This window comes from Micrasema longulum, unplaced genomic scaffold, assembly GCF_059751315.1.
Source record: "Micrasema longulum isolate JH-2025_06_02 unplaced genomic scaffold, ASM5975131v1 h1tg000374l, whole genome shotgun sequence".
Taxonomy (NCBI): domain Eukaryota; kingdom Metazoa; phylum Arthropoda; class Insecta; order Trichoptera; family Brachycentridae; genus Micrasema; species Micrasema longulum.
This window is the reverse complement of record NW_028277575.1, coordinates 25677-53319: the sequence shown is the minus strand read 5'-3', so window position 1 is coordinate 53319 and position 27643 is coordinate 25677. Positions and strand designations below refer to the sequence as shown.

General features: G+C 29.3%; 1 protein-coding gene and 1 long non-coding RNA gene across 4 annotated transcripts in view; one reads left to right on the top strand and one right to left on the bottom strand.

Moving 5' to 3' along the window:
- Ctns (lysosomal cystine transporter cystinosin) overlaps positions 1-20905 on the bottom strand; it is a 32278-nt gene extending 11373 nt beyond the window's left edge. For all 3 annotated transcript variants that reach the window (XM_088225590.1, XM_088225589.1, XM_088225591.1), the window contains exons 1-5: positions 20731-20905; positions 4658-4746; positions 4464-4576; positions 2954-3047; positions 1628-1816 (exon numbers count right to left, since the gene is read on the bottom strand). In XM_088225590.1, coding sequence (XP_088081716.1) covers positions 1628-1816; positions 2954-3047; positions 4464-4539 — 359 coding nt within the window. In that variant the 5' untranslated portion in view covers positions 4540-4576; positions 4658-4746; positions 20731-20905. The remainder of the gene's footprint in view (positions 1-1627; positions 1817-2953; positions 3048-4463; positions 4577-4657; positions 4747-20730) is intronic.
- A 1634-nt stretch (positions 20906-22539) lies between these two features.
- Positions 22540-23295, top strand: LOC148282137 (uncharacterized). The gene is made up of 3 exons (XR_015822161.1): positions 22540-22688; positions 22816-23006; positions 23158-23295. It is a non-coding gene; the product is annotated as an uncharacterized LOC148282137 (long non-coding RNA).
- Positions 23296-27643: the final 4348 nt, after the last annotated feature.

The following is a 27643-nucleotide window of genomic DNA, read 5'->3' as shown; positions in this document are numbered from 1 at the left end:
CCCCGCGACCCTTCCACGGAACCCCGGGGTTCCGTGAAACGCCTTTTAGGAACCGCTGATCTAGACACAATCATATGCATGAGATACTTTATTCAATAAAAAGTAAAAGTTTCAAGAATTGACCTGATTTATTGAAAGTATGTAGGTTGAAATATATCTCACATAGCATTGTGTAATTTTACTAACTTGAACATTGTCATCATACTGTATTTTTTAAATATGCTAAATTTATTCATATCGTGTTTTAGCAAACACAATAGATATTATAATTTGACTCATTTAACTGTCAAATTATTTTGCTTTTGCATAAATGTTACAATACATGTTTTTACTAGCAGGGAAAAATATGTAGATTCTAATCAGTAGATTGTCAAGTTAGTGAGATTACATCAATAATAAATTACTAACATATTACAACGGAGATGAAGAACATTTAAGAGAAGGTAATATAGAAGTCTAGGCATCTACGGGGCTTATGACCTGTCAATGGCTGGTTTAAGTGGCCACTTTACACACTGTGTAACATTCACCATTCTGCCGATATTTGAAATTTTCAAATTTTAAATGATTACTTGCCATACTTGTTATTCCTTCTTTATTTTTTATTTTTTCTCTGCTGCCATTGGCATGTTTTTATACTTGTTATACTTTTAAACTACTTTTAATTACTTATATTATATATGTTAATAAAATCAATATATTGCTGCTCTTACTATAATGTGTCATTAATTTTGAAGATGTTTTTTAAATTGACCTAAATTTAAATTTACTGTCTTATATTTCACTTAAAGATTCTTCTCATCGTTTCTTTGAATCTCTTAAAATAAATATGTGTTTATGTTTTTCCTTTTTTAAAAAAAAAAAAAAATGTTATTACTATTTTATTTTATTTTTACATCTGAGTATTTTTTTCATTCTTTATTTCCATTCTTAATTCTTAATTACTCTTACAAGTTTTCTTCATTTTTAATATTATTTCCATTTGTAAATAGTCACTACAAACTACAAACCTTAAAATATATTTTTTTTCACTTAAATTTAAATATTTAAACAACTTTCATTTATGTTTTCTTTTTCCTTCTCTTTTTTATACTTTCATAATTAACATTAGATTTAATTGCTTTTTAATATGGAAACTTCACTGGTCCATTAGAATTAAGTCCAATTGTGTAAAATATTAAACTTTGTAACTGTACTGTATGTTTCCTGAATAAAAGAAAATAAAAAAAATCTCTATTCCTTCAATTCTTTCATCTGTTGATGTATGTGAAGTTAAAGAGCTGAAACCTTTATTTATGCGGGTGAGATTCATCTAATTGAATTATTATTATTATATGTTGTAATATGTTAATATAAACAGCTCCCCAGGGAGTTGAATCCAGTCCTTGTCTACAAAAATTTGGACAAACTCAAAATTTTGTTAATAAATTACTAATTACTACAATAAACAAAGTACATTTATTAACAAATAATAAATTTGGGAAAAGTTAAAAAAGAATAATTGGTTTTTGACTGCTGAAAGATCAATGGAAACAAGTTGTAACTTTGAAATCACAGTAAATGTTTTCTAAAAATAAACTACTTCTCTAAATTAAGCTAATACATAGACAATATATCAGGTACTTACAATACTGAGTCAAAAGGAGTGATGTTAGCGATAATATCTAAGTGACCCGGGTTAACACCCAATATGCAAACTTGTTTGGAGACCCATTCGCCCGGCGGGGAGATGTCCAAGGACACAAAGGGGGGGAAAAGCTCAACGAGTCCATCATGTTGCTCGTTGAAATTCAATACAGACCCATTAAAATCTCCCCTGAAAAGTTTTTACTAGCACATAAATATACAAATATATAACAAGATAAGATGTGTTATAAAAACTTGAAATGAAATTGACAGATATTTTAGCATAGATGACGAACCTCCATGAAAACCTCGCTTTTCTAAGAGGTTATTTTTCATGTATGTGTCAATCTTGATAAAATATAGAAAGATTATACAAGATACACGCACCGAAAACTTTGTTTTTATAATGAATAAATAATATAATTTTATAGCATATCAACTCCTTGCGCCTTTTAGATATTAGCAAATATATTATTTTTAATACTTCCACACAATAAAAACACAAAACAGTACAAGTTCGAAGTCAATGGACCAACACAAACTTGTTAAAAAATGTGGATCAAATGTTTAATGCTTACTTACAACCTAACAGTAACTAAGTTTTAAAAAAAAACCTTGACCATTCTCAAAATTGAATTTGAACAAACCAATTACAAAGTATATTTTTCTAAATTGCATTAACAAATACACAACTTTTGAGCATCTTCAATCAGTAAATCAGAAATAAATGTATGTGAATATAAACAGGTATAGGTCATTTTTTGTAACAATTTTAGTGTCGAGACTTTTGCTCAGAAGCAAACAAAAGAGGTGTTGGAAGGCCAGAAAAAAGACGGGTCGACGACATTGTCTCGATAGCCAGTAAAACATGGATGATAAAAGCGGGCAGCATAAAGAAGTGGAGACATTTGGAAGAGACCTTTATCCAGCAATGGAGAGAACAAGGCTGAAGAGTAGATGAATACTTTTGCTCGAAGGGAAAGATTGTATTATGTTTCTGCATCATGAAATTAAATTTCATTTTTAAACTTCACATTGACATTCATTAATTAATTGGCTATTGATGAACAATAAACATAGCATTTAATACAAACTCATTTCAAGCAATATGCATTTTATGTTAATAGCGAATATGACCTTGATGATTAGTCTTTATTTACTAACGTTTATTTGATAGAAAATTTAAATAACACTTCCTTCAAGAACAAAAAGTAGCATTATATAATAAGGAAAAGTTTATCCATTGAATTCAATTTAAATAATGTAAGATACATAATTTTAGCTACAAGGTATTACTTTTTTTTAATTAGTAAAAATAAATACTTACAATGTCAAAACATCAAAATATTGTGTCCCATCTACTAAGACAGTAATGTCTTGAATAGAAAATTTTATTTCTCTAGATTGGTCTATTGGTAAAACTGTAATTTAAAAAAATATATTTAATAAATTATTCTTACATTTTCAGTGGGGTAGGCAGAGGATAGAATTTCATTCATGTAAATAGACCTCTACTTCTATATTCGTGTACACTGATAAGTCAACACCGATGAATATTTGTCAAACCATTGTCATGTAATGCCATGTCTAACTTTACCTCGGCTTCAACACCCAGCAATATTCACACTTTGACTAACTCTGTTCCCAACAAAAAGCCTACTTTCGATTTCCTTTTTTATATTGCCCTCTCTAATTAACATTCTGACTGTTTTAAGTTATCCATTATTGAGAAATCAACCGTTCTTTGTTTCTTTGCACACATCATTATGTAACCAAGGAATGCGGGTCATCTTTACTACTATAAAGAAGAACAGTGACACCAGTATATAGAAGACTACTGAGGATTGAGGAAATATTTCCGATGGTGTGATGAGTTTTCATCTAAAACTTGCTATAATGGCTGATAAGCTTGCTTTAAACACGGAAGGCTCCGGGTTTGATTCCACAAAATTAAATTAGATGTTTCTCAAGCCTAAGTGTTCTGGGCTGTAATTAAAAAAATGTAATTGGGCCTCCTGGCCAGTTGTGGTGTAAAAATAATACAAATAATGTATTTTATATTTTGATGAAATATTTTTTAATATAAGATATTACATATTTTTAATAACAATCATGGTTTATTAACAAAAATAACAATTACTTTATCTACTACATACACAATTAGGTAATAGATTTCTCTGGATCATGTCTAGTCTGCCTAACTAGGTACAACCTGTTTTAAGGCAGACGTTTTTATGCAAAATAAACAATAACATTACTATCTACTAGTTAATTTACCATACAGTTATGCAATATTCATTTATACCATTTATTATTTAAGAATGTATTTTGAGTAAATTTTCAATTTTTTCTCAATCTAAACCCAGTAACCAATTTTTTACAAATTTATTCAATTGAATTCGGGTCATGGTTTTGCAATGTTTGGGTAACATATTGAATATTTTGGGGCCCAGGAACCTGAAATTTCTTTGCCCGAATTCAGAGTTTGTGGTAGACCCCGTGACCCATCCTCTAGTTTGACTTCTGGTAGTGTGGGAGTGTTCCTTTTGGAATTTGGTAGAATAATTTGCTTTCCCAAACATTACTATTCTAAAAATATATAATTGCCTTATATCTAAGATCTCAAATTCCTCAAATAACTTGACGCTGGGGTACCTGAAGGGCTTTTTTAAAATTATTTTAATTATTGATTTTTGAGCAGATTCGAGAGGTTTTAATATTGATTTATTAGTGCCTCCCCATCCTATTATGCCATAAGTTATAATTGAGTTACATAAAATTAAATATGCTTGTTATTTACTTTTTAGTGTGTTAATATAATATAATGTCATAATTACCGGAAGAAGTGAATATTACAACTAATAATACGAGCGAGTACGCTACTCTGTTCCACATTTGAGTCAATAAAAACATGACCGGTCTGTCGTATAATTATATTAATTTTAAGTATCTGAAACAAAAAAGAAATACAAAAATGGTTTAATTATAAAAATATAACAATAGAAATTGTAAAAATGTAGCAATTACTTACAAATATTACGTATTAGGAAGTTTGGAAGGTGTTAACTGAAGGTCAGAGTACATTATTTCTCAATCCCTTTATAACATCCATGTTGTGACCTAGACAAAATTTTCTCATTAATTAGTCGAAATATGTAAATATTTTATTCAAATACTTAAAGTCTGTCACTAAAATCATTTTAATTTTCATATAGTGAAAGCATTTATTTTTATGAAGCGAAAATATTTTTTAGAGCGTTAAAAAATTTCATGCACCATTTTTAAACATACATATAATAATAAAAAAATTAATTAAGCAAATTGAACACAAAATTTTCATACGAAGATCATCAATAAGAAATCTGAGTTTGATGCATTTTTTATGATAATTATTTTTTTTTAAAAAACTAAATTTACTGAAATGTATTTTAAAAACACCATGTATGTTTTTATGGAATTACGGTTCCAGTCATTTATAAATCTAAACAATGTTGTCAGTGCCACGGTAGCATATCAGCATGGACATTTGTAAAATGTTGCAATAAGGAAGAGAATAGGGAAATATCACATACTACGAATACCGATAAAAATATACGAAGTGGATTTAGATAATTAATCGTATTTTCAAAATCAATATGGATACAATGTAGAAATGTTTTCGTATGTAAATATAAAAAATAAATGAAAAAAAAAACTGTTTCTAGAAAAATGCAACATATTTGGCCTTGATAGTTGCGGGTCAAGATTCGTGACAATGTTTTAAACAAACTTGAATAGTCATGAACAAATAAACATAAATCGTTATGTATTAGGGGGCGTGGCCAATGGAATGACTGTTTTTGCGGGAATTCAAAATAACAAATTTTAAACGCGCGCATAAAGCGAAGGATTAACACACACATGCATATTCTCATTAGGTGATTTTTGTTCCTTTAGACGCAAATGTTTAAACGCCTAATCGAACTGGAACGGGTAAACAAAACAAATATTCCTTGCTCTTTCGCTCTACATAGATGATTTGATTTATTCTCTACGTACCTAGACTAACACCTTACGCAGTAAATCTCAATGTGCGCAGTTAGCAAATTTTTAACTAGTGTAAACTTGGCAAAAATAGCCCGTTCTATAATTTTGATGATTCTGTGTTGATAATTTTGTAAAATCTTATGATCTGTCATAGGCTAGTTTAAATGATCACTTTATAACATTCACCATTCTGTCTATTTTTTCCATTCTTATACAAGTTCTCCATCTCTGTTGTAATATACATATATTGATAGACTCCCTAGGGGGTGGGATCCTGAGCTTGTCTGTAGGCATATACGGAAATGCTCAAAATATTGCTTATACATAAAATGACATTTCGTCAGTGATATTGCGAAACCTGATTTTTTACATTTTTTTTTTACTGCGTTAAATTCCTTATAGGTACTAAGAGCTTTTTGTTTTATATTATTTATATTTTTATTCTAAATAATTATTGTTTTTCTGATACTCCAGCGGTATTTTTGGTTGGTTTATCACAAGAAATGTTTCCCTGCTAAAAAAATAAATTGATAGTTAAGTGGTATTGCAGTTTCACTGATGATATGCATACATATAATTGATAAAAAACATATTAGTTAACAAAGATTATGTAAGCCTCAAAAACAATTCAAATGAGTTATTTACACACACTGAATCATTATTTAGAATGAGACAAATGAATTTATATACGAAACATGTCTGTCAGCCGAACACACAAAACACTAGTTGACTCATAATTTTCAGTAAGTAGAATAAAATATACCGTTTTTTATTTTCCGCATGATTCAACCTCATTACAAAAATGAACTGTGAATCATTCCATACACATGCATTTATAAAAGATGATAAAGCGGTGCATTGACAGTTATAGATTGCTTTACTTCAATTCTATTATATTCTCAAAAACATCAGGTAACAAAAATGGCAGATTTTCAGTCATTGTTATCAATATGTATGGGCTTTTTTGGTGATCCTATTTTTCCCAACAGTTATTTAGCAACAAGGGAATACAGAAGTCTAGGCGTTTACAGGGCTAGGTATGTACGTGAAATAATTAAGTCGGAATCTCATCTGCATTTGCATCAATAAAGGTTTCAGCTCTTTAACTTCACAAAGATCAACCGATGAAAGAATTGAAGGAATATAGATGTTCAAACATAGGCAGAATGGTGAATGTTACAGTGTGTAGAGGCCACTTAAACCAGCTAATGCCAGGTCATAAGCTCTATAAATTTCTAGACTTCTATATTCTCTTCTATAAAATGTTTTTCATGTCCCATAGCCCCATAATTTAAATACACAAGTGAAATTTCCAATATCTCAAAATCCAGTATTTTCACATGTCATACTCGAGTATTGTAAACATGATAGTATCAACGGATAGAACAGCGATCACGAGAAAGTGATTAAGATACCACAAGAAAATAAAATACCTGACCCATTGATACTGATATCAAATCGTGGTAGTAAATAAAACGCAATAAAGATATCTAATCCTATGCAGTGACAGTACATTTAATGCGTACGCGCATACAATATTTATTTGATAATGCAGGTAAACCCTGTTGAGTACGAGAGATACACTCCTGATGAAATCGTATTAAACTAATTTCATACTCAGCTGAGGGGGCGTCACCTACAGTATTGTGCGAATTAATGGAATAAGAGTAATTTTTGTCATTTTTTACGTAAAGCATAACTTATGTCAATTCGATAGTTGTTTAGCGCCAAAAATTATGACTTACAGTTCATTAATCCTTTGGGAGCTCATATTGGTGTTTGTTGATGTACTATCTGTTGTTTTTTTAACATTGTCTCAATAAAGGACTAATTTTATAAATTGCTTGCATATTAAACAGTGTTTTTGAGTTGGTTTAAATCATGGATATCACGCCGAGGAAAAGGGAAAAGATTATAACCTTAAGAGAACATACAATGGCTCTGAAGGAGATTGCAAATGAATGTTTTGTGAGTCAGATTATTAAGCAGAAAAGAGAAACAGGGTCAGTTGAAACAAAGAGAATTGGGAAATGTGGAAGAAACCGGAAAACTAGTGTCCGAGATGAAATATCTTTAATCAGAAATAGTAAATTTAACTCCTGAAAACAAGTAAGGAACTTCAACGAGATTTGGCAGCCACTGAAGACTGGAGGAAGGTGCTGTTTTCAGATGAGACCCACTTTCTCGTGTAGGGATATCGCACAAAATTTGTTAGAAAAAGTGGGGATGAAAAACTTACTGTGGCTCATATCGACCAAACGGTGAAATATCCCGTTAAGAAGATGTTTTGGAGCTGCTTTGATACCAATAGAAGGAATGATGAATAGCCTAAAGTATGAAGCTCATAATCCGAGTATGTCTTAGAGTCAGTATTGAAAAGTAAGAGAATATACAACATAATCTACAGCAGTGTTTCTTAACCGTATTGAAAAAATCGCCCCATTTACCACAGTCAAATTATTCAGCACCCCCAACCCAACAAAAAAGAAATTTAAAATTTACACTTTTCTCTATGTAGGTATGCATTTTATGCAATGGATTTCTTGCTACAAATAAAAAATGATGATAAATGTAAATAAAACACGTTATAATTTTTTTTTTAAATTATAAAAATATTTAAATAAAATAAGTTAATAATTCGGCGCTACAAAAATGATGCAATAATTACGAGCTATTTTTATTCAGATTCAGTACCCATGTAAAATATTTATTATGAAATCTCAAAAGGTAGTCTGTCGGTCAAGGACAACTTATTTTTTAGTATAAACAAGTTTGCCATTGAAATGATTGTATCGGTTTTTGTTCTACTTATACATGGTTACCAAATAGTGCAACCAAGAATTTAGTTTATGCCAAAAACAAATTGCAACAGAAAAAACCTTTTTTCCTATCTAATGATGGCATTGTACCAATCTGTAATGCATTAAATCATTTCAATACTTATGCACCACACTATACACTATTAAACAATGCACTATTTATTTTGTACACAAATGTCTGTACAGTCAAAATATATGTCAGAGATTTATGTAATTTATTTTATACTAAAGCTAAATTTATGCAAAAAACATTATTTTTTAAATGTCAGCGGGATTCTTTAAAGCATTTATAAACTATATATAATTTTCTGACATGATGAATTTTCATTTCTTCTCTACTCATATATATATATACTAAACATACAATGCCTCCATCTCATAATTTAGTTGACAGTTTGTGAGTATCACTTCATGGAGTAATTACTACAACTAGGTAACTTCAAAATCAGCATTTTTGAATTACCCACTAAAACACATTTGTATCTTCCTTCATGAATGCTACAAATAGACAAGCCATGATGCATTCAAATTAGGGATGTAACGATTCCGATACCGATATATCGGCATCGCCGATTATATACAGCCGATATTAAGAGTTTGAAAAGCTATAATACTTGTCTTATCAACTGAGCTCAGTTGCCTCAGAGCGTCTGTTTTCAACTGCAGGTCTCATACAAAATGATTTGCGTAACAGATTGTCTGCTAATAATTTGAACAAACTTTGTTTTCTGAACAAAAATCTACCAACACTTAACTTTAATTACTGACTTTAGCTTTTGTATTGGTTTACTTTTACCACTTTGTGTAATTGAATGATAATTACTTTCTTAATTAGCGCTCTGATTGCTTGATAATATTCTTGATTATTCCATACAAATAAATGCTTTCTTCGAATTTTAATTTAACATTTTGGTTTACAACCTTCTCAAGGTTCAGTCTCTGATAAATATAGGTAACTTTTATGCAATTATTCATTATTTATTTGTTTTTTTTTTTCTATTTCTACTAAGCCACCGATATCGGTATCGGTATCGCCGATTATTTACTCTAATGATCGGTATCGTATCGGCAAAATTATGTATCGTTACATCCCTAATTCAAATCATATTATGATGATTTGAATGTGCATGACTGGTCTATATGTAACACTCATGGAGGATTAAAAAATGTATTTTTAGTGGTTAACTCAAAAATGCTGATTTTGAAGTTACCTAGTGTAGTAATTACGCCACGACTTGAAGGTGATAAAACGTCTTCAGTTTCACAGGAAAATATTGTTTAAATTTACTGAGAGTTGTGTGGAATACGAGAATTGGTTTGACCTGAATCGGCTTGTCGGAATGTCGTTTGGCGCAAGTTCATTAAATCTGAGAGATTGCTTCTATAAGAGAGGATAATTTCAATGAAATGCAGTATCATAGTGCCATGGATTGTGATTTAAATTTGAATTATGAAACAGATATTAACCACAAGAACACTAATACATAATGATCGCATAGCAAATTGAGAAATAATGGATTTATAAATATATGACACTGGAAAAGAATTGGACATAATAATTTAGTGTAACTTTCCCATTATGTAAAATCACAAAAATGAATTTTAAAAAAATAATTTACATTATTTAGTGCCTAAGTACTCTAGTGATTTTAAAAATTCTTAGAATTAGGAAAGGGTATTTAATTAAATTTTGTGTTTAAATTAAGTTAATATTTTTTAAACCTTAATGTAAATGTCGGGTTGAATAAAATATCATTAGTTTTGGCTTAAATAATCAATATACATAACTATGTACGTAGGTGACACGCCATTAAAATTTATTTAATTATGTATATACTTATATACAATCCCAATTGTTTATTTAGCAAATTAGTTCGTTAATTTTTACTGAACACTATGAAAAATGTGTTAAGTTATGAAAAAAGGGTGAAAATTACTTTAGGTATTTTCTTCATTAACAAGTAGAAATAACATACATTACGCGTGGGAAATTGTACAGTAGGATGCATCGTATAGAGATATTTTATTATTGAGACCTACATATTCTCTTGACCTCCAATATGCAAGGTGAGACAAGTTTTTTCAATAGCCAGTAACAAACTAGTTCATGATTTTATGTCTATATTTATAAATAAAACCAACAAACTACATCTTATTTAACCAATACTGAGGTTGTCACTACAAACCGAATTTGTTTTCCAAAACTGTTAACACAAATTTCGGAACTGACTATAATAAAAACGTGAAATAAATAATGTTCGTAATTCAAAGACACATGAAAAATTTTAATGCAATAGTACAAAGTTGGTTCAGCATAAGCAATCTAAAGAAGATGACGACTGTTATATTATTCTTAAAAACATTTTCTTTCATTCCCTTAACCGCACTTAATGGTCCATGAGTCCTGTGATTGAAATATAAAAAAATATACAGTGAACATTGATTACTTCAAGTTAGGATCATAAATCTTATGTGTTTCAGGAAAAAGTCCAGGGTAATGGTAAATATTAAGGGGAAAATAATTTTGAATAAACATTTCACAGTAAACCAGCAAAAAAAATAATTAAAACGTAAAGAACAAAGAAGTGTAAATTGTTGAAGAGAGTGAAGAGAAAATAAATAAATTGAATTGCTTGATTTTGTTAATATATTTTGATTCAATTTTTGTTGTAAAATGTCTGTTCAAGCATAATAGCTACAAATATATCAACAAAAAAAGGAATATGTGTTTTGTCAATATTTTCTCTTCCCTCCATTGAATAATTTTACACTTTGTCCTTCTCATCGATAAATACAAAGGGTATATGTAGGTACATTTTACTTAAATAGAAAATTTGAACCTTACATAATTCATTAATATGGCTGGAAAATTAAGTTTGATTTCAGTGAAACAGATTTTACATGCGCATGTATGCTTTTTACAATTTATTCCCTGATATTGTTTACCTCGTTCAGCTGAATACAAACAGTAAATTTGTAAATAATTGTGAGTTTATTTAATAGACGAGGAAATGTTATAAATTTTCCATCATAAAACATTATAGAGGAGCATAATATGTATGAAAGTGGAAGAATCTAGAAATATATATAGATAGACACATGACATTCCATCCTCCATGTCAACGTCTGAGGCCGAATGGTGTGATGTAGTATTGGTAGAAAAACTTTAATTTCGAGACAAATTAAAATCAATACATATTTATAAAATCAGTTTTGTAAAGCGATCTTAAGGTACTTATTAGGTTACGAAAATAGCAGAGCCTGTATTACAATAGGAAGTTAACATTTATCTTCAATTTTATCTACAAAGTCAAATTCAGTTTTCAGCATGAAAAATAGAATACGTATACAATTATTTTACTAAACACGTTCAATTACAGGTTACTGACGAAGATACTCTAAATTTTCATACGAATATATGTCTCTATATGTACCGATGAAGATAGCATTTGTAATCGCAGCCCGGGTATATGCAATATCAAGTTAAGTATTTGGCATTGATTAGGGATATTTATCTTTAAAAATATTTTTAACAATTTAAAAAAAATACAAATAAAAAACACACCTATAATGTAATTGTTTTAGCTCTTGTGTCTATTATAACATGACGACATATCACAAGAAAAAATTTATATAATAAAAATATTAAGACAATTCTTAAAATTATTTTTTTTAAATTCGTTATCCTGAAATTGCCTGATTTAAAAATATTTTTCACTGTGTGATTTAAGTAATATAAAAAGGCTATTTTGTACCTTAAGTACTATTATAAATATAATATTTTCAAAATATCAACTAAAACAATGTTTAAAAAAAATGCATTTAATTTGTGACAGCCCTGTTATTAAGTGGAGCGAGTATGTTTAAAGAAATTATTGAAGCAGAGTTATCCATATAAGTACATGGAGAATTAAACATCAACACTGTAATAAGAGAAGTGTCAGAGTAATGGTATAAGATTCCAGTATGTCTATAGTAGAGGACATACAATAATGACCATTATTGTCTGGACATTGACTTCTTTTTATTTCCCATTAGACAGAATAATTTCATTAATAAAATCTATATATACAAAAGGCAATGTTCGTATGAATGTCCTCGGTGGATTGAATAACTACTGGACCGATTTACGTGCGGTTTTTAGGAAAATGTAGATCTTTGCCATGAGCATATTTATAGCTCTCAAAATCTTCCATTTATTTAGTAGAAAAAAGTTAGGAGCGTAAATGTTTTTTTTTCATCGTTCACTTAGGGCTGCATTTGCCGAGAATGCATAATATTAAAAAATAAATAGAAGGAAGTGTTTTTTTTAGCACAAAAAAGACAAACCTTAAGGTGAGGAAAGTACATTCTATTGTCTTCACCTTCGGGTTATTCTCTGCATTTGAAATTAGAATGTACTTTCCTCACCTTAAGTTTTGTCTCTGCATACGGGTATTAGAATAATATAAATCATGGATACAATTTTAACCATAATTTAAAAACATTATGAATACATTTTCGAGTGATTTTAGTGAAACCAAATTATCAGTGCTTTATTTATTTAGCTATTTAATGTTTATTTTTTATCATGAAAACTTGACAAACTTACTACTCATCGCAATGTTCATTTAAAAAAAAAACATTTTTAGGTTGCAAGAATTCCATTCGTCCACGCACTTTGTAGCCGCTAGACGTTTGTTAATCTAGCTTCCTTGTTATGTCATCAACTATCACATTATTTCATCCTTAAAATTCGTAAATAGGATTCGTCTATTTATCATCAAATTTTATTGTAATTGGAAGTGAGGTACTAGAATTCCAACTGCCCATTTTCTATGCAGCTAAAAGACATTTTGGAATACTTATTGTACACAACAGTGCTATATAAATCATCCATAATAATAATTGTTGACTATATCAAAATGAAATCCATCAAAACAGCAAATAGTTGATCAGAAAGCGGACAATTTTTTTTTTGCACTATTGACAAGTTTTGTCAAATTATGAAACAAAACCAAAAAGTTTAATTAAATATATTTTTTCCTTTCCTGTTAAAACTAAAGTTAAGATGTGAAGAAACGGCTGATACACATGAAACTATAAATAATTTTATTTGTAACTCATGATGACTGTAGGTAATGGATGAATATGCTAGTTTTCTAGACAGACATGGCCAATTAAATCAGCATTAGAATAAATTACAAAATGACTAGTAGGCAATAAGTTAAAATTGACCTTTAGATAGTTTGAATTTTGCTCTTGAACTAGAGTAGAAGCTGCAATAAGAATATACAATGACTTCCAAATGCCCAATTGATATTAGACTCATATTTAACCTGGGTGTCTTCAAATATAAATTCTGCTATATCGCCGCGGCGCCGGCAATACCAGTTAAGTGATTTTTCTTTTTTAAAAGTATTTTAAAATTCTTATTGAGATTTAAGGAAACGCTTTTTGCCAATACAAATTTATGTTACATAAATATCAAAAAGGGTTTTTATGAAATTAATCTTTAAAAAATTAGCTTAACATAAACCAATGCCAAGCTTTTTTTTTTACATGTAGTTGTTTTAAAAATCCGTTTTAATTGATTTCCGTTTTAATTGATTTATAAATTAATTAAAATTTTAAGGTTTCTTTTGTTTTATGCATTCCAGTTGGTATGGGGGAAGCGAAACTAAAATAAATAAAAAAAGTGAGAAAGAATGATTTTTACTTATGTATTATTTTTACTTATTTTCTCTTATCCACCGTTAGTGGATAAGAGATATACATATTACATTACGTTAGCTAAAAAACTCATTAATTTTGACGACCTTGTAAAGAGTTTATTTAAAACATCAGATACGTATACTCGGTTAAGTTGTTACTTTGATCATTATACGGATTACTATTTTACCCTCAGAATTCAGTTAGTAAGTCAGTAAAGAATTCGCCCTTGCCGCACCCAATGGTGCATAGGGCACTGTGTTGATACACAAATCGCAGCGTATCTAGATTATTTTTCATTACATGAAGGTAAGATGACCAGTCTTACGCTTCAGTATCTAGTGTAAAATCAACCATTCAAATAAATATTTCATGTCAACCAAGTCAGGAATCAAACCTGAGATTTTTTGTATGGTAGGCAAACATGCTGAGCCCTGTACCACAAGACCGAGTCTATATTTCTGTCTTACGAAACTTTTAATGACATCATCATAGTCCAAAGATGGTAATATAGAAATGAAATTTCTGAAATTATGAAATTTTGTAATTTTTTTGATTTTGTAATTTTTTTTCTCTCTTTTTTGAAGTTCTGCTACGATATAGTATATTTTCGTTTTGAATCACCTTAAGATTACACAATTTTGTTTAAACAAAATATACTTAAATATTTTTTTTAAATAAAACTACGTATTTTTGTTTTTTGTTGTTAATAAAAAAATATGTAAAAAAATAAACCATCAAAAAGATACATGGCTTAAATTATCAACATAATTTTTATTCAAATGTTATCAGATATTGTCAGCACAAGGACGAACAATAAATAGTAGAGATTTTAAATACTCAAGATTGTATTATAAACATCGCAACTTCAATAATAATATAACTTATCTCTCTATACATTAAACAAGACCTTTATTTCATCTTTCTTTTTGCAACTTTATATTTTTAAAAACTAGCCTTAGATGGTTTGCAGTATTTAATCACTATAATTATTCTTACTTGTATGCAAGACACCAATTACGTGAGCAAGTTATATATTTTTTATTGGTGAATATATAAATTAAAATAATTATACAGAAATGACAATACAGCATTAATATTGTCTTGCTATATCAAACTAATAAGATTAAATACATAAGAATGATCAAGACATGTATTTTCAGATAATGCTTATCCTTTTACTCTGTAATAATAGTGAGGAATTTAATAACAACAGATTATTTAGTTATTAAATACTACAATTATTACCAATCGCTTTCTTTTATTTATAATAATTTTATTTTTTAATTAAAAAATAAATATTTGCATTGTTGTGATTTACCAAAGTATTTTAATTCTGGGCCATTTTATTTGAGTGGTAAGTAATCATGTTAGAAAATGAGAAAAAAGTTGTGAAAGGGCTAGATTCAAGCCTCGGAGCTCCTGCTCCAGAGTCAGTGACATTACTCACGGGACCACAACCTGTCTAAAACACAATTGACTAATTTGATTCATGTTTTTAAATATTGGTACTTTACATAAGATAATGTCTTGTTTTGTATAAATTAATGATTTTATTATCATTTAAGTTTTTTAGTGAAAATTCTTGGTGGAAGTTCATTGTTATTTATAATAGAAATAAAAAAGAAGTGATACATTAACATATTCCAAAATTCAACGATAAGCGGGCACCAGCGAGTGGACCTGCTCTTGACTACTCGAGAATTTTTAAAAAAAATAAACAATTTTTTACTTACAAAAAAATATATAAAATCCGTCGAAAATGAACACCCCCTAAGCTATTTTGAACTACCCTGACCACAAATTTTCAAATATTTTTGAATTTTTATTTTTATCAGAAACCTAAGTAGCACTGCTATCTACCGCAACCCTTAGAAATCCCTAAATGCCTGTTGTTTTTACAAAAAAAAAAAAACAATCCCTAAAATTTTCAAATATTAATACTTTCAGTATCCTTTCGCGCACCGTGGTGTAAAAAAAAAATATGCACACTAATATAGCAAGTATTTTTAAAAACTAGCGCAACTAACCAAGATTCAAAAATGGTATAATATTATAGTAAAACTAGCAACTAAAAAAAATATGCGTACTATTTCTAAACAAAAACCAAATTTCATTGATTGTTGTTGTTGATAGTAATCACTTTTACTATGTGCCCAATAGTTTTTTTGCTACAAATTCTTAGAATTTCAGAATTCAGGGATTTCTAAGGTTGTGGTAGATAGCAGTGCTACTTAGGTTGCCAATACAAAAAAAATCAGAAATATTTGAAAAATTGTGGTCAGGGTAGTTCAAAATAGCTAGAGGGTGATAATTTTCGGCGGATTTTATATATTTTTTTGGTAAGTAAAAAAAAAGTGTTTTTTTTCTTCTTTTTGTTTCTCGAGTAGTCATGAGCAGGTCCACTCGCTGGTGCCCGCTTATTGTTGAATTTTGGGACAGGTTGTATAAACTCTTGTATTTACCCCGTAAGACTTTGTAAAATAATCTTACAGACAAAAATAATCCAATTCAATTACTATCATATAATATTGAATTCTCTATCCTTAATCGTAGAAAATACATAGAATTTTATAGTGAAGAAACATTAAACCAGTCACTAGTTATTACAAATTTGTGGAATTAAGTACCACTCGCCTTTTATTTCTTTAATAGATTATCATCAATCCCTTTCCCCGCCTAATGGTAAATAGGGTACTGTATTGGTACACCAACCGCAGGGTGTATCTTGATCGTTTTTGTTACGTGAGGGTAAATGATGATAATAAGCTTCGGATGCCAGTTAAGGGACTATGGATTGTCGGGATTCAAACTCCAGACCTCATACCTGCAACCATTAGCGAGGCGGTCAAAAATGATCATAACACTATAATATTCACTATTCTGAAGATGCACGTTAGAGGGTGAAAGCGCTAATTGGATAAGTAAAATAGTAGGAAAAAAAAACAAAAAATATTTTAATAAAATCTAACTACTTTGAACAAAGTCAGTGTCATATGAATCAACCAATGATAAGAGAGCTGAGAAAGATATTCAGTTTACTTACTGTAAACGGACTAATCGGCAGAACTGACAGAATAAGCGAAAGAGAATCTCTGACGTCACATGCGGAATAATTCCAGAAACACAAAACTTAAAAAAATCATAGCGCTGATAATACAATATTTAAAAAATATTTAATTACTTTTATTTACACTTATAGATCAAATCATAATTTTTATATATTTATATATTTTTATAATGTTCAATTAATTTTAATATATTGATTCTATTATTTTTATATACTCAACGTAATTTTAAAAAATATATATATTAATTTGCTTTAAATTTTTCTGGATTATGTTTGTTACTATGTATATATAATTACTATTCTATTATAATTTTTATGTATTTAAGGTTATTTTTTGGATTGTTATTCTCAATATATAGTTCTTGTATATTTTGTAAATATATTTCTTTATTCACTCAATTTTTTCCTGTATTTTTATCATGGCTTGATACAGGCACAGCCTAAAAAGCCATAATAAGTTTGTGAGTACGTAAAATATAATTAGATTTGAAATAAATAAATTTATAATTATTTATGTACCAGTGGCAAGAATTTACAATTTAAAATCAATAAATGTTATGATATGAGCATATTAGCAGAGTACCTGAAAAACCATATAATTTCCTGTAGCCTCCATTCATTTAATTTCAAGTGGATTATATTTATTTATTTATTTATTTTGTTCATTAACGCCCAAAAGGCATTTACAAAAAGTAAAAACAATTAATATACTATGCATTAATATTATTATGCATTAATATATTATGCATTCATAGCTCGATTCTCAAAATGAAGTGAAAGCTTGGGCAATATTTATGCAACCATGTACTTTACTTGTCACCACCATTAATTTATTCCAATTTATTTGTAGAAAGTATTGAGCAATAAAATTAAACAAAACTTAAATACCAACAATGCAACGAAAACTACACACCACATTCATAATCATTTGAATCAGGTCGTGGTCCCGTGGCTAGTGTCTTGGACTCACCGCTTAAAGATCCGTGACTCAAATCACACTTTACTTCAACTTGATTCCCATTTTTTAATAGTGAGTTATTTAAAACTCGTTGAAAATGGCCATCAAAATTAAATATTTGGGTAAATCATAATATTACTCTTTTTTTTAAATAGAAAAAAAAAAAAACATCACTCTTCTCATGTTTGTACTTGACATTAAATGTTATTATTACAATAATAACTTTATTGATTGGTTTTGAGATATACCTGTTTCTTTGTCAGTTAGTTCATGTTTAATTGTAAGTACACAAACCAATATTTACATTGCTCTATATATCAATGAAATTATAACATTAAACCTGTCTCGTATTCTTTTCATTCTTCATACTTTTAGTCACCTAATCAATAACATTGACATGTGATGATAAGACAAAAATCCCATGTTAATTTATTAGGTATACTGAAATTTAGTCTATATTCTTGTTTAAAAAAACATTTTTCTAAAACAACATTTGTTCTTTCCACAACTAAACTCTTTTTATAGATAATTTGTGCTGTTTATGTTTATAAGAACATCATAAAAAATGTAGGTGAATTTAAGTTATTTCTTTAACCGTTTTAGTGCTAAGCAATTTTGGCAAAAATAAATGAAAATTGCTATACACATATTGATTAATTTAGAGGAAAAAATAATGGTGTCAAATAAAACATTCTAACTTAGACAAATATCAATCAATTTTATTAATTATTTTTGCATTATAAAGATAAAATGTTTATTGTTTATTAAACATAAAGTGCGAGGTTAGCGTACGTGCACTCCCGCGGAGCACCGAAAACACACTGAAACTCGCAGCGCTTTTGCGCTGCGCCGCAATTTTCGATACAAACGATCGCAGCGCTTTTGCGCCGCGTAGCATTCTAACGGTTAAATTACAGATATGTGCCATGCATTTTAAAATAGGTTTCCAGTTTATTTTTTAAAGAGTTTTAAGTTTTACGCCACTATTAAAAGAGGATAATTACCTGCTAATTAAAAAATAAACTTATACAAACGTTAGATAAATAAAGTATCTTGAGCTTATCCGTTAAAAAAAACAACTAATTGAGTTAATCAATTGTAATTTTTAAAATACAAAATTTGTAGATAGATACTTTGGAAAACACCCAAATTGAATAAAGTTAATTATAAGCAGAAATTATTTGTTAAAATTTACACATCTCGCTGATTCATCTAGATATTGAAATACAGTTAGTCTTATGATTTAATTACTGGCTAAACAAATCCCATCACTATTAGAACATGGTGAAAAATATATAAATCCTGAATATTTTACGATAGAAGATGGACAATGGTGTTGTGAGGTGACACATCACATATGGGTATTAGTGGTAAATTTCAACAAACTTGTATAAAAACCAAGAACAATATGAATTTAGATGAAATAATAAGAAAACGTAATGTTCAAAAAATACAAATTAGGATTAATGAAAATGAGGAGGTGGTTTAAAGATAGATAAATATAAAAATGATTTATTAAACTTTTTAGATTTTCACGGCCGTTCAGATGCAAATCAAAAATGTTTTTGAGAGATTTTATTAAATCAGAAAAAGACCGGGACCCTCTCACAACTGACGGCATTTATAAGGTGAATTGTATAAACTGTCTTCAGGTGTACATCGGGCAGACTGCCCGAAAAAATTATGAATGAAAGAGCATGTGAGTACATGCAGGCTCAGCTACCCCAAAAAATCGGCTTTGGCTAAACACCACATAGAAACGGAACATAAGTTTTCCTTCAGTCCGATAATCTTAGGGAGACCGAAGAGTCACCATACTCGATTAGTAAAAGAGGCGATCGAGATCTTCAAACATCCCGACAATATAAACAGAGATGATGGGATGCGTTTAAAATAATCCTGGCACCCAGTTATAAATAAATCACATAAAGGCGTAGACTGTGAAGCGCCACCGATTTCAAGCAGACAGCAACGACTGTGACACAGTACAAATCCTAAGTACTTAATGTAACACATCTATCTACACAAATCAACATCAACCCTGATGATGGACGCGTAATGCGATCCGAAACGTTATTAAATAGTACGAACGACACACGGCATAATAACCCAGAAAAACTTACAAAAATAATCGTTTCTACAAAAATTTACAAAAATAATTCTGCATGCGTCGTTTTTGCCTTTTTATTTTAATGGACCTTATTTTCGTATTTAAAAACGTTTATTTCTTCCTAAAACTATGAAACAAGTATTAAACAAAAATTATTGTTAACACCATCCTATGGTTAACACAATATAATATATTTTGCCTTATTTTCTGATTGATAAAAAATCAAAGCACGGTGCCCAATATACATTACATTGAATTATTTAATATGTTAAAAACTAGGAAAAATATTAGGAATTTAACAGCCGATTAGAAAATGTTAATTATTTTGACAGAAAAATACAACGCGTGAAATTAATATGAATAAAAACGCCGAGGGGGTTACAAATATAAATAATATCAAGTTAAAATATTATAAATAATAGTTACTTACATTTATGTATTCCTTCAAGCTTCGGTTGAATATATTTTTCATATAATATCAATGCTTTAGTGGTTTAATGAAAAAGGAACCAACTCTGTTATGCAGGAAACGTCAAATATTACGGAACAGATACGAAAGAGCGCGCGACGCAAGCTACCGCCGCGCCACTCGAAAATCTAATGATGAAATACGGGTGACTATATTATAGTGATTATCAACAATTGAGTAGGGACTATAAAAGTAGAGAGAGAATTTTCAGTTTTCAATAAGCAGTATGAAATATTGTGGAGCGTACCCAGGCCTACATTGTATTATATTTTTTATAAATTAGGTACCTTTGATACTCATTCAATATTGTTATATAAATTTATGAGCATATTATACTTTATGATGATTAGAAAAAATATGTCTAGAACTTAAAGTATACTCTAAAGTCTAAAACCTACACGAGAAAAATGTAACTAAAGAAAATTACTAAAATACCTTGGTATTAGTAAAGAGATGTCAAAAATAAATGTTTTATTATTAGCAAGCACAATTTTCGTATAAATAACGAACGGGAAAAAACTTTTTAGCTACGTACCTACCTACTTTTTAGTCAAATTTTAATTTTTATGATATTATATAGAGTGTTTTTGTACATTTGAAATAAAAATTAAAAATTAACTTGAGTAAAAAATATAAAGATTTGTACTGAGAATTTTACAAGCTGGTACGGTTAAATGCGTTTACTTTGCATATTTATTGAGAATTAATAATGAATTACCTTCCCCGTTATGTTAATTATTATTCAAATTTTTTTAGTTTGAGATAAATCTAAGTGTTTTACGTCGTTTTTTTTTATATGTTCGCGGCAAAATGATGTACCGCGAAACCGTCCAATTTTTCCCTGGATGGATATTTTGCCCAAAAAGTCTTATCTATGATCAACCTTTAAAAAAATATATTTCTATTTGATTTCGGTAAATTTGGTACATTAAGGACGAAAGTAAATTTATGTCACTAACTTTACTCAGTGGTTTGTCAGAACCTGTCAAAGTGCGCGTGTAATTTGTTGCAGGCCAATTATGACTCTGTGTTTTTTAACATACTGCTCGATAGCAAAGACAAAGGTAATTTTTTCTTATTGCATAATATAGACAAAGGTTTTTAGATCATTTCCTATTTATATTATGTGCTGTCAGTAGCTTCCCAGACAGCCGTAAAACTTGGTACAAACTTGATTTAAGATTGATGGAAGATTAAAAAGGAAAATTTGACGTTACAAGTTTTTATCAAAAGTTGCTGGAATATTGTTATGACAAATTTGAAGAGACAAGTTTTGACAAAACTTGCTGGAATCTTGTTATGTCAAGAATGGTATTTCAGAATACGAAAGTCATATAGTGATGATCAACACATTGCCATGTACATAAAAATATTGAGAGAATTCCTTTTTTTATTTAAACTGTTATATTTAATCCCAGGACTTTTCTACAAGACCGATTTTTTTTTGGCACCACAACAGGCCGTGAGGCCCAATTACAGTAGTGAATTACAGCACGGTACGCCCAGCCTTAAGAAAATCACTTTTAATTTTTGTGTTTTCACCGGGAATTGAACTTAGAACCTTCCATGTGTGAGCCAAATGTCTTAACCACTACACCACGAAGGCCACCGAATTAAATTAGTGCATGACAAATATCCAAAAAAGTGTTATTCCAAACAACATTCAGATTTGCAATACTATTAAAGTCATAGAAAAATGATAGATTTCACCGTTTTTGTCCGTGGGTTTCATGTCATTTTTAATTACGCATTTATCATTGGACGTTTTTCCGGCGATTTTAAAACTTTTAATTTTGTCGAAGTGTTAATACTCAGTTTACTATATAAACTATTGATATGCCACTGAGGAAAAAACATTAAAAATGAGTTTTTGTTGCACTGTCACTCGACAAAAACGTCTTGTCAAGAGCTCTTTAAAAGTAAGTATGATATTAATATCTCATCCACTGCATAATGCTAACAATAGTTTAAACTGATTAATTATTAAATATCACAAACATTATACTATTATTGAATTGAATTGATTGAATTATGTTTTATTTACAGAACGAAAAGGCTGTTGATAATATACCGATATAATAAACCAATACTTTAACCCCAGAGGCTCTTATACTTCACAAAAGTTAACAGATGGAAGAGTTGAGGAAATGAAAATGTTTAAACATAGGCGGAACGCTTAATGTTACACAGTTTTTAAAATGGCCACTTCAACCAGCCAATGACAGTACAAAAGCCCAGTTAATACCTAGACTTCCATATTTCCTTCCCAAAATGTTTTCCCTTTGTTGCAACAAATTTTGATTTGAATATCGGATACTTTTTACCATGAGAAATCCCGCTAGTCGAAAAGCTAGTAAGTCATAAAACAGTTTTATTTATTTGTTTCAGAGTTGAGAGACAAAATAATGCACCGGACTCTGATCTCCAGTCAATTGACATGAATTATTTGTCATCACATCATTTGACTTTCTTGGCAAAAATAGCCCGTAATTTTTATTATTTATTCAAAATAAATATACTGAGTAATAATAACAAGATATTTTATTTAATATTAATATTTTTAAGAAGCTTCGTGTTTTTTGTTTTTTTTGGTTTGTGTTTTTTTTGTTTCGTTTTTTTCCTTTTTTTGTAAAAAACAAACATCATGCAAGTTTGTTGGATGGCAACTAGGAAGTTTGCTTTAAACATGCCTCAAGTTTACAGAGTTGCAATCTCAAACTTGGGTCAAGCTTGAACTTTTGATACTTCAAACTTGATACAAGCTTGAGGCAAGTTTAAATTGCTATCCTAATTATAATTGGGTTAAATCAAGAATTATGACGATGGACAAATTAAAAGGCATAAGTTGAGCCTCCAAAATTGAGTTGAGGTTATCAATTTTGCCCAAACGAAAAAATGTGTTAGGGTTGTCACTTTCTTATTTTATTAATTAGTTTAAATTAAATTGAAACTATTATGAAGGTTTTGCACACATTAGGTATTTTAGATTTTCAAAAATATTATCATTATTATAATATAATATAATTTAATTATTTTTTGCCTTTCTTGATTCATTTGATAATGTGTTTTTATATTCCTTATATTGCTTTTTAATAGTTTCTGAAGCATTTCTCATTTTTTGCATGGTATACAATTTGTTTCTATATTAGATCATTTTCACTACATCCTGAGTTGACCAGCCCTCATTTAATAATGGATAATTCCATCCTCAAACGAAATTTTTTCACTTTCGTAGCTATGGACTTCGAAATATTATGATTTAATCTCTAAAATTGATGTCGTCTGGATTTAACCTTTTTAGTTGTTTGTTTAACTATATTCCTGAAACAGTTATTATTTCTCACAACATAGGTATAAGTATATAGGTAATTAAGACTAAAATTATTGGCATGTGTACTTAAATAAAACATTTCTTTAAATAAACAAGATTTATTAATTTTTCTTAAATTATCAACCAGATTTTGACAACCCTAAGACCTATAAATTGCTTGTATGAAAACAAATAAAGTTTGGCCGGTAAATTTGCCCAATTGTTTTTAGACGAATATTTTATTAGTCAGCCATTGAAAATATGCTCAAACGACTATTTTGCCCTTGAATTAATAATTTAATAAAGTAGTTCTTAGACAAGAACGTCATATGAGCTACAGTTCAACAAATAATGGTTGCGGACAAACATGGAGGAACATGCAGGTAATTTTGCCCGCCATCAAAATTTTAAATTGCTTGAAATCCCATTTAATTATGACTGAATTTACAATTGTAACCCAATTCAATGAATACCAAGGTCATTCTTCGTAATTAAAAAGTAAAGCACAATTTACATTTTTTGGAAAAAATCAACATAATTGCAAAAAAGCTGGCAAAATTATTTTAGATTATTCTTAAAATAAGGAGCAATTAAAGTTATGCTCACATTGCGCAATTTTTCCTGGCATCGTATTACAGTTTGCAATGACTTTTATTTATAAGGGTTATTCATATTTGCTACACAATTTCATCGATTAAAAAAAATCACAATCGACTCGCATAGACGTTGATACAGATATGAAAAATATTAATAGGCAAAGCTAGGCCGGTAGAATGAATGTTTTCATACAAATTACAAAATTAAATCAGGGTTTTCAGAAAAAAAAAACACATATACAGATTTTCATAATTTATCATTTAAACCGACAAATTTCAGGTTAAAAGTGTTTTTTTAAAAGTATTTATCTGGGCAAACAAATACGAAAAGTGTAAGTATATATGTCAAAATATATTAACATCAAAACCTTTTTTGCAAATACTGAAACACCACCGTAGGTAAATCGAGTTTAGTTAGAGGGTTCCCATAATCACTGGAACCAACTACTTGCACCAGCTTCGCCCTTTCTTCCTTGGTGAGTTTTCAAGGTGCCTCATGCTTATTAAAATATTTTTTATTTATGAATATATTATTAAAACAGAGAGAAGAACATTTATAGAAGAGTATAAAGAAGTCTAGGCAGTTACAGGGCTCATGACCTGTCATTGGCTGGTTTAAATGGCCACTTTACATACTATGTAACATTCACCATTCTGCCTATGTTTGAACATTTATATTCCTTTAACTCATTCATCCGTTGATATTTGTGAAAATAAAGAGCTAAAACCATTATTGATGGTGAGATTCTGACCGAATTATTTAACCCAAATACTAGGTAACGCATGAAGGTTATGCAACAAACATACGTAGGTTGTAACGTATATTTGTGAGGAGTGAAAAAAATACCCAACTTCCACTAAAAAATAATAAAAAGTTGACACCAAATAAATCAACAAATTGAAAAAATTTACAAAAAAATGGACATAACTTCTATAAAAAAAAAACTGAATTCTGACATTACGCATAAATTTATTAGTATCTTTGTTCTCTGCATTGTATTTTAGATAATGCAAAAAAAAACTAATACAAATAAATAAATGCAAAAAAAAAAAACACAAAATATACATCACCATCAGTTTTGCTGAGCGGCCAAACAATGAGAATTTCTCCAGAATGTAGACAATAATAAAGTCGTATATTGAAACACACTATGTGCTTAGTCATTAAAAAGATAAGATTCAATATTTAAATGAACTCTTAGCATCATTATTTACTGTGCATTGCTAATTAAGATATGAGAAACAGGTATTTGAAAAATAACAAAGGCAGCGTTTTTGGAATACAAATTTAATTAAATAAATAAATTTAATAAATACAGAAAATTGCGGTCACGCTTTTACAAATCTACCTAGCTGAATTTTTTACTTGGAATTTGAGTTTCAAGAGTTATAAAAACTATATTAAAATATTACAATTGACACAAACTAATTAACATACTAAAATTCAACAATAATCCTTGGTAGATATTTGATTTTATATTTTAACGAAGCTTCGATGCTTCATGAAGAATTTTATTATGAAGTCTTGTTTGAACAAATATCTGATCAGAGGTTGGATAGCTTTTTTGTATTTATAAAACAATATCCAACATAATTTCGCTCCTCGGATTATATCATCAGACTTCAGAATAACTACGACGACATTATGTTGATGGATTCCAGGTGAACTTTTTATGTCGTATTCCTGCCATTTTGAAAATAGCACCCAAAACAAACGTTTCATCAAATGAATAATGAGAATGAATCACTTGAAGCTGTCTGAGATCGACAGCTACCCATGTGATGATAAAATAGTTTTTTGTTATTGTTATTGAAAAAAAAACATTTCTCTAATGCCATAATTCAGGAAGAAAATACGTGAATCCGTTTGTATGAAGAAAAGTCGGACCGCGTTTCCCCTTAAGGTTAAACAGAACTAAGCATACTTTCAAAACTTTACTAAAAAATCTCGAGTGAAAATCGTTCGGATAAATGTAAAAAAGATGTTGTAACTTTTTATTGGTAAGTAGGTACCTAGGTACTTGCTTATGATTGAATTCCAAATCTAAAAATAGTATATATTTAAATATTGAATTTAAGTAGTTACCTAAGTACTTTTTTATGTTTGAATTCCAATATATATAATATATTTTTTTTAAATAAAGACTTCTTTTAGCAAATCAATGTCAAACTTTGCTCAGGGATGCACTTTAGTCAGGAATGCGATTTTCAAAAATGTATAGAATGTTAGTTGATATTATTTTAGTATAACCAAAAATTCAGTAAAAAGAAATAAATGGGTAGAAATTATAAGGAATTCAATGAAATAATTTGATTGGGACCCATAAAAAAACCAATGTTGTTTGTAAACATTCAAAAACCAGCTTTTTTTAGACACAAAAAATAACCTTCATCCCATTTTCTTTATCCGAATTCTCGGCGAATGCAACTTTGGTAATGGATAAAAAAAACATTAACGCTCCTAACTTTTTTTGTGCTTAATAAATTGAAGATTTTATGAGTTATAACCTTTTTCGTGGCAAAGATGTACATTTATCTGAAAACCGCACGAAAATCGGTCCGGTAGTTATTCAGTGCATCGAGGACACACATGGCTTTTTATGTATATAGATAAACCTTGTCAGCAAGGTAAATAATAAATGCAACTCCTGCATAACAAACTTAAAAAAACATTTCCGATTAAATTCAGTTCAGCTTTCGTGCACCCAACGCTTAAAAGTAATGCGCGCTGGTTCAATACTCGTGCATGCATTTGAAACAACCATACATTTATGCAATTAAAACCTACGAATTACAATTTTAAATTGATTGGCCAACTCACCTCAAAAAAAGTTGGCCACCTCTTCATAAATGTACAGAAATGATGGCTCCCCCATAGATTATTTTCGATACAAATCAACATTAACAATGAGAAGATGCAGTCTGAAGATGCCCATTAGAGGGTGATAGCGCTAATTGGTCAAATAAA